Source organism: Arachis duranensis, chromosome 8, assembly GCF_000817695.3.
Source record: "Arachis duranensis cultivar V14167 chromosome 8, aradu.V14167.gnm2.J7QH, whole genome shotgun sequence".
NCBI classification, from domain to species: domain Eukaryota; kingdom Viridiplantae; phylum Streptophyta; class Magnoliopsida; order Fabales; family Fabaceae; genus Arachis; species Arachis duranensis.
In genome coordinates, this window is record NC_029779.3 from 49,704,207 (window position 1) to 49,713,535 (window position 9,329).

Genomic DNA, 9,329 nt, shown 5'->3' on the forward strand with positions numbered 1-9,329 from the left:
TATAACACCGGCTTATTTTTAAATTGTCAGTAAAATTATTTATTCTAAAAGTTTAAATTATTTTTTTTAGTGACTAAAAGTTTAAATTATTTAATAAAAATACAAAAATACTTATATATCTAACACAATCTAATTTTAGAATTTAGTTTTTGACTCATAAATTTTATTATCAAATCATAAATAGTTATATATCTAATAATAAGATCATATAAGATGTATAGAAATATATAAAAACTATTATGTGCATATAAAAAATCAATTATTAAATTAATTATGTCTAAATATATATATTATTTAACTAATTCTTAATATAAATTTTATATTGTAAAATATATTCTATACCGTATCTAATTTGGTAGCTGATAGTAATATTATATATAATGTAAGGAAAAAAACTACAATTAACCCTGAGAATAATGATAATGATAATTTAGGTCATTGCAACCATAACAATAGCAAAGTATCAAAAGGACCAAAATAGTATAAATTCACACGATTATTACTGACATCACAAAATATTCATACATGGTTTACTTAAAATCAATTAAGACAAGCAACAACACCAAAAGACAGAGAATAAATCACAACAGAATGGCTTCTCTTGTACCCTCAGAATTCACTTTCCATAGCTACTTGATCTGAACCTGGTAATTCCAGAGGCTAGAAAGGTCCTGTGGGGCAACAACAGAAGTGATTCCATTGTTGTTGTTATTGGCATCAACAAGAGAAGTTTGATGATGGGACATTTCCCTCTCTGCAGGCTTGAAACCACTCCTGAGGTTTGAAGAATTGTTTTGAAGCAAGGCTCTGAGAATTGAATGGTCATGAGTGGTGTAGCCGGAAGCGGAATATGTGGAACTTGGTGGCTGAGCATGTTGCATTGGCATCCCTTGAGAAGAGTAGAATGAATCAGCACCAAAAGGGGTGTTGCTAAATGGATCAAAGATCCCAACTTGGTTGTGAATGATTGGATTGGAGAAGCAGGGCACGTAAGGTGCTGTAGTAGCAGTGTTGGAAGGTGATGATGAGGAATCTGCCAATGGTGGCAAGAAAACAGAAGAGTCCAACCTCATTATCCCGGTAAGATGGATTTTCTTGGCGGCTGAAGACTTCTGAAACACCCTGCAAATCACCCACTCGTTCTGCACAAGCTAGAACTAGTTAATGATGATGGATGTATGAGTTTGAAAACAGAGGAGAAGAAAAGGAGGTACCTTTGCAGATTTGGGGAGGTTGTGGGGATTGAATTTACCATGAAGCCTGAACTCATGCATGACCCAATCAGATTTCTCACCTTTGGGAGCCCTACCTTTGTAGAAGACAAGGGTCTTCTTCATGCCAACAAGTGATTTGCCTCTGTATATCTCCTTGTCTTTTCCAGTGGCCTTCCAATACCCTGCTTCTGTTGCTCTGTTTGTCCTCAATCCTGTTGGGTATTTTCTGTCCCTTACACAGAAAAAGTACCACTCTTTTTCACCCATTTTCGCCTTCCCTAAACAACATAATCTTTATATATATATATATTTCAACAAAACCTAAGAAACTGAATTAGTTTAGTTTAGTGTGAACTCACATGGCAAATCCCAAGGCTCAGACCTATTCAAGTCCACCTCAGCAATGGCTCTGGCTGAAAAGTTAGTGTCAATGACCTTGTTGTAAAGGTAATGACTTATAAGCTCTTCATCAGTTGGGTGAAACCTGAATCCTGGTGGCAAATCCATCTCAACCTCTGAACAAATGTTTTCCATTTGATATGTAAGAACCCCCAAAATGAAAGGGTGAATTCTAGGAATTGGTGATGAGAATCGAAAGAGAAGAGATCGAGTATGCAGAAAGTGGGAAAGAAAAGGTGATGAGAATCATGGAAGTGATCGAGAGAGATTTGTAAAAAAAGCTGAGAGAAAAAGAATCCCCCTAAATACCAGTGTGTGTGTTTGTGTTTGTGTTTGTATTTCAAAGAAAGAAAGAAACGTGGAATGTAAGGCAACCCAGTTGGTCGTTTATTGCCCACTTTCTTCAACTTTATATCTATTATCTTTTCATAATTTTACACACAACGTTTTTAGGCCTTTTTTATTTTTTTAAAGAAAACGTATAAGAAAATAATGAGAATACTAAACAATGTAAACAATGGATATGTTGGATGTTCATTTCAATAGGTATGCAGATGATTATGTTAATTATTCTTAATTGAATGGTTATTTTTTTTTATTCGATTTACTCCTGCACAGTTAACAATAATTGGATGTTCAATTCATTAGGTGTGCGGATAGTTATTCTAATGGTAAGATTTAGGAGGTAATTTGAGTTGGAGTGTTTTTTAACTTTATTGGGTTAATTTTAGAACCTATTATTCACTTTGTTTAGAAAAATTATTCTCTACTTAATAAAACCATTTTTTTAGTAATTATTGTAGGGTAAACTTTGATATTCATTTTATTTTATCATAATAAGTTCTAAATGTGAAGTATATATATAAAAACGAATTATTTTATGAGAAATTTTTGGGGTCAGCTATTTTTAGCTATTATTTGACTAGTACAATAATTAAATTGTACTGATTCATGTGTATAAATTTTGATAAATATAAGTATAAATTATATATTTTTTGTGTATTAAACCTTTTTAAATATTAGTATAAATTATTACTAACAAAATACTGACTAAAAATAATAATATTTACTGGTCATGTAATATTGTTTTTATTTTATCGTTCTTTTCTTAATTTAATGAGAAATAACATTTAATTTTAATAACCTTAATAATGTGTAAATAGTTAATCCATTACAAAATGAGATACAAATATATCTTTTAATTTCTTTAATTTTGTGACTGTTTCTATATGTCATTGTTATTCAATTTTACCCTTACAAGATGTTATGGCTCAACACACCAGTCGCCACCATATCATGCATATGATTATGATAATCCAATGTGGATTACTTTGTAAAGTCACTATTTAATAATGAAAAAACATTAATAATTTCGTACACAATATATTACAGAGTCTCTTATTCTTTTGTTTGGGATATTGATTCTTTCATATTATTATTGTGACACAAATTAATAAATAATAATCAAGCGAGACAACGATGTTGATTGGTGCCTCTGATCAACTCATCATGGAATTCTTTTCTCAGTCATTACATGAAAATAAAATAGGGTCAGGTGGTGTAGTTAATAACTTAAATATCCATTTTTGTTAAAATAGATAAACACCAAAATTAAAGAATCTTTCCCCTTGTTTCTCATTATTTTTTCCATTACGAGAAGATAAAAGAGCATTATTCGTGAGCCTATCAAAATTACCAATATGGCCTTCAAGGTTTATTGGGAACAAAACGACGAGAGAGAGAGAAAACAACTGGCCTTTTTATTTATAAAAGTTTCCGAAACAGACATGGCAAGGATATTTGGGGAATATTAAAGTTGAAAATACTGAAAATGAATTAAAGTAATTATATTACTTGGCTGCTGGTTGCAAGGAAAAATTTCTCCCCTTATGTCAAGTTGAATTTGTGATGTATAAGTATAACCTTGATATTTGTTTAAAGGAAAAACTTTTGGTAAATTAAAAAAAAGAAGAAGTGTATATATAATAATAAATGAATAGCAAAATAGACAAGAAAAGCAGTGATTGGTGGTGTTTTTTTTCTTTCTCTCTCTCTTTTTTTTTTTAGTGTTTGACCAGGTTGGTACATTATTATCATGTTGTACGTGTAGTTTGCTTACTCTCATGTCCAACTCGTTATTTAAATCAATAATCAATAATTAATATCAATATATATATATATATACACACACACACACAGAGACGCACTAATTTGTAGATTAATACTTAATTAAGAATAGCCAAAACAATTCACATACTAACATTTGAAATTTTGAATATGCATTAATATAGTAATGCTATGTTTGGAAGTTTTATGTCATTAAATGGCTTCAAAGCTAAAAGAAAGGTTTAATTGACTTTCATAAAATCTTGACATTCAAGAGTAAATTTAAATATTTGTTAATATACGATATTATATTATATTTTTAAATTTTAATAAATATAAATTAATTTTAAAATTTTTTTTAAAATATTTTTAAAAACACTTATTTTTCTATTACAAATATATGTACATGATGATTTACTAAATATAAAATAAAGTGCATGCACTTCCCCAAAGAAACTTTATTAAACCAAATCTCAATATCATAACCAAAATCAAGATCTAAGACCTTAGCTTGTTGAAGCCATTCCTATACTACATATATAGAAATAATTTGATAGATACACTAATTATTAACTATTAACAGCTCTCATAATCAGATCTAAGACCTTTGTATTTTTTTTCTTTAATCAAAAGCTAACGAACTAATTACATACCATAAATTTATGAAGACCATCCAATGTAACTACTCAATTTTCAATAATACTTAAACAACATTTAATAGTATGAGAATCTATTTCAAAGGAGTAGACTTAAACAACATATAAGGTGTAAACTTAAAGAATCTATTTATGAGGCTAATTATAAGTTAAGAGATGTCAAAAAACACGTTCGTTACAGTTTAATAAGATCTACTAGATAGTAAGTCTTATAAATCTGAATCCTATAAGCTTTCTTGAGCAACTTGATTTTTATAATCCTTTATTATGATCAAGACTTTCATGACATAAGAATTTAAAAGTTTGAATTGTATGAAAATTTAAAACATATTTAATTTCATCTAATTATTTTCGTCCACAGATTTGTTAATTATCTTGAGTGGTACGGTGATCTCATGTTTGAAGTTAGAATTTTGTCATTAAGAATACTTTATAACGTTAATTAGTGTTCAAATTAATAATGAAACTCAGCGAGAATGAATGGATTGCAAGAAACGCAATTGCAATATTTGAGCAAGATAAATTCATTTCACAAATAACAATAATGGGAAAAGAAAAAGGGATTATTGGTTTTCTTGAAAATTCTGAATGGAAAGGAGATGCCAATAAGATTCTATATCTAAACCCTAAAAATAACGCAAGTTGAGAAAAAAGAAATTGGCAACTTGAATGTGTGCCTGCAAGAAAATGTTTAAAACATTATATGATGTATAACAAGATTAAAGAAGAAAATAAGAAAATGGCGTGTATATGTACTTATGCTCCTCGTACATGCATGTCGGCTAACTATACTATAGATCACGTGAATGTAGCTTCATCAACATCTCTACCAAACTATATTGTTAATTCTTAATGTTATTGCCTACGTAGTATATATGTATGTGTTCATATGTTACTATATTTTTAATATTTAATTTGTTTAACGATTAAAACAATAATAGAGTATATGTGCTCATTTGTGGGGTGGTTATAATGGGAGAATCCGTTGCTGTTCATAAGCTAATTTCTGCATGCATTTCTTGATTTTATCTGAGACCTAATTAAGAAAAATTATTACTTCCTACTATATATTTTACCCAAGTAGTGAAAAATAAAAAGTGCGTGTTCATATATAGATGAATTTTGCTTATATCCTCATAGTTTGTTATTAATCTTTGACATGGTTTTCTGATTTTCTCCAACCCATTGAACAATTAGTTTCTAAAAGAACTAAAGGATCAAGAAAAAGAGAGAGCACGATTCTTAGAGAAGAAGCTGTGGAAGACTTGAACTGAACATGTAAAATCATATCAGAACAAAATAAATGACTTGCAGTAGAAGTGATCTTGTATATTGGCGTAATAAAGAGAATACCTAGAAGTGAAAACATAGCTCTCTCTTTCACACGAAGGGAATAGGTTTGAAGCCTTCTGAGAGCCGCTGCCGCTGTCTCAGCATGGGATGCGGTGACCCTTCTCCTCTTCTCTATTACTCTTCTTCCCTGTAAAACCTTTTCTTTTTTTTTTTCCATGTCTCTTTTTCTTTTTTCTTCCTCCCAAATCCTTTATATCTCTCTTTTCTGTGTCTCATTCTCACTCTCACCAGCCACATTTTCATCACCTCTCTCTTTTCTCTCTTTCCGTCGGCCACAAACCTCCACTACCCTTCTCTTGCTATCACCTGCATTCTCTTTTTCCCTTCGCAATCCTTTCCTTTTGTTTCTCTCTGTTTATTATGTTATTACTTTGTTGCTTGTTTGTTTTGTTGTTTTCTGTTTCTAGAGATCTAGATCTGAGATCCAAATTTCGATTAAATAATCCTTTAATTTTGTAGTGTTTCTCTCCTCTTTTGTGGTGTATTGATTCCCTTTATGGGTGTGTTGGTGATTTTTTGCAGGTTCAGAATGAAAATACAACGAGAGCCTTTCATAAAATGAAGATACAACGAGGGCCTTTCATCTATGGAAATATTTACAGTTTCACATAGAATTTAGATCGATTCTGAGAAGAACAGAAGATAAGTTTTTGTGGTACATAAAGCACTTCCTGTGTATATTTAGAAACAAAAGAGATTGTAACGAATCTATATTTCTTTTGTATAAGATTTTTTGTAATCAAATTTTGTGCCTTCTCTCAGACAATAGTTCAACACAGAACTTATCTATTTTCTTGTTTAGTTTCAAATCTAATATTTCTTCTGTAATATGTAAGTGTTGTTTGGCTATTTTCTTAAATGAAAGTTTTCTTCTATCAAAAAAATAAAAAAATCTTATATATTGGTGTGAAATATTACTTACCTATACATGGGACTTTGCACTCTCTATATATACAATGCTAGTGACTACTAAAGATCAAGATTAATCAAGAAACATTACTGTAACTAACTTAGCAAGCTCAATCAACTAACTACTCAACACTAACTAGTTAATAGTTATCATCATAAATATTGTGTAATATAATTTTATTTATAACTGTTTTAACAAATTCTACTCTTCTTCTTTAATAACCCCATCTTCAAATTGAAGTATGGATTTTGAAATACTCTCAATTTACGCTTATATTTATAAAAAATATACTGAGGCAAAGTTTTGTCAAATAATCTGTAATTTAATTAGGAGATAAAATATGTACAACATAAAAAGACTTCTGATTAACTAGATTTTTAGAAAATAAAAATTCAATTCCAATTGATAACAAGGAGACAAGCACTTTAATTATCCTAGCAAATAGGTGGTGGCACCCTTTTGTAAATTTGTAGTTCCTATAACAGTTGTTGTAATGACATGATTTCTGTTTGAATTACACACATGATCTTATATTCTATTTTTGTGCTATTTTTACTCACTTTTGTTTATTTGTCATTTTTTTAGGATATTATATTATTCTCTAAAAGCACACGAAATTCAGATATTAATTTTTGATCGTCTAAGTCCTTTTTACAATATGTATCTACGAAGGAGAAAATTATGAAATCAGGCTTTAGTGAATATAATATCATGATATAACGTATCTTGCAAATATCTTAAAACTCTTTTGACATTTTCCCAATATAACGAAGGAGTGTTGGATTGTGAACAAATTATGACACACGATTCACTGCAAATGTTATATCGAGTTAGTCATGGTTAAATATTGAAGAGTATTAAAGTAATGATAAGTAGTTGAAAGTTAATTAGTAGTTAATTAGTAGATAAATATTTATGATGTTAGTTGGTAATATCTTTATATATAGTTTAATTTTTGTATCAAACAAGAACATATGCAATATCAATTCATCTGTTCTCTTTTCTAAGATTTAACATGGTATCAGAGTCATGGTATATTTCTTAAAAAGGATAGAATATCGTTTTTCGAGTGAGAAATCACTTTGTAGGTATTTTTTCATTAAACTCATATGCACTCCATTAAAACAACAACTGCTCCCGCTCTCTCAAACATCACCTTCATTGAGCTTCACCAAACACCCGAACAACCATTCTCTGTTCTCTCCGCCAACAGCACCCTTTGCCGCAGGACCACCCCTCCTTTTTCTTCTTTTTCCTCTGACCGAACAAAAACTACGAAACCATATCTCTCTCCCTACTTCTCTGTTTGCCGCCGGCAAACCCAACATCGTCGTGGCTACCTTCTCTCCCTTTTCTTCTTTTTCTCCTCACAATCTCTCTCTAGCTTGCCTCCATCTGCCATCAAACGCGCCTCCACACACCGGTCAAAGTCCCGCTACATCCATCATCTCCATCACCTTTCCAGATTCAATCGCAGCCATCCATTCAACATGCCAGATCCACGACTTAGATCATGTCGCATCTCTAACCCGCAAACCAGTATTGGCCGCGTCCTTACACGCGTCTTCCTATGCGCCACTGCATTGCACACGTCTTCTTCTGCGTCATCGCGCCGCATGCATCTTCCTTTCTCTTCTGCGTCGCCGCATGCATCTTCCTTTCTCTTATGCGTCACCGCGTCGCACGCTTCCATCCTCCTTTGTGTCACCGTGCCGCACGCATCCTCCTCTGCGTCACCGCGCCACACACGTCTTCCTTCCTCCTCTGCGTCACTGCGCTGTCTGTGTCTTCCTCTGCTTTTCGAACTGCCTTCTCTCTTTCAGTTTTTCACTCTTCCAATTGTATCTTATTATGTTGTTTGTCATTCAAATTCAAGTTCTGAAGCTTGAGTTTGATGGGCATATTAGAGAAACTCTTGGGGATCAGCAACTTTTAGTACTTTTGGCTATCATTTGGCCAACACAAATATTAAATTATTTTTAACAAATAAATTTTATTAAATTCATGTGTGCAAATTCTGAAAAATCTAGGTCCAAAATGTATTGATTCATGTATGTAAAACTCTTCTCTTCTCTAAGATTTAACAAAGTGCGCCTACAATATCAATTTCTATGTTCTCTTCGGTAAGATTTAACAAAGAGCGCCTACAATGGATCTGGAATCGTTGGTGTAGGTCTTTGAATTATTCATTCTAGACTTTTGAAGCAAATTGCTTGTATACTTGTTGGCTTGAGAAATCATAATATCACCTTGACGTACGCACGTTGCTTCTAATCCGATCCTAAGAAATAATTAAATTTGCCAAGGTCGTTCAATGTAAAAATATTGTTCAATTGAAATATCACCACTTCAATTTTCTTTGCATTATTTCTATAACAATAATATCATCTATATACGCCAATAGGCAATAGATAGATAACACATGTGATGAAGTATGTCTAACAAACAATCATATATCTGACTTAGTATTCTTAAATCCAAACTTATATAAAGTGTCAACCAATGTCTTGAACCAAATTCTAAGAATTTGTTTTAAGCCATATAAACATTCTTTTATTGACATGAATTTGAATATGTTTTGATTCATTCTTTTATTAATTAATTATGTGATAATCATAAAATTTTTTTTTATTAATTATGTGATCGATAATAATAGATTTTAAGAGTTTGATTGTTAGAAATAGATTTTTG

At 31.2% G+C, this 9,329-nt stretch overlaps 1 protein-coding gene across 1 annotated transcript; it reads right to left on the minus strand.

The window, feature by feature from the left end:
* Window positions 1-461: 461 nt before the first annotated feature.
* Window positions 462-1,977, minus strand: LOC107463617 (NAC domain-containing protein 100). The gene is made up of 3 exons (XM_016082443.3): window positions 1,574-1,977; window positions 1,215-1,492; window positions 462-1,142 (listed from the first exon to the last, which is right to left on the minus strand). The coding sequence occupies exons 1-3, from the start codon at window positions 1,746-1,748 to the stop codon at window positions 630-632; spliced, it is 966 nt and encodes a 321-aa protein (XP_015937929.1). The 5' UTR covers window positions 1,749-1,977; the 3' UTR covers window positions 462-629.
* Window positions 1,978-9,329: the final 7,352 nt, after the last annotated feature.

Excerpts from the sequence above, each read along its gene's own strand:
- LOC107463617 (XM_016082443.3), bottom strand. The coding sequence starts at position 1,748 with ATGGAAAACATTTGTTCAGAGGTTGAGATGGATTTGCCACCAGGATTC. Across the intron at positions 1,493-1,573 it reads TGAGCCTTGGGATTTGCCAT|GGAAGGCGAAAATGGGTGAA; the intron begins GTGAGTTCACAC and ends TATGTTGTTTAG. Across the intron at positions 1,143-1,214 it reads ACCTCCCCAAATCTGCAAAG|AACGAGTGGGTGATTTGCAG; the intron begins GTACCTCCTTTT and ends TAGCTTGTGCAG.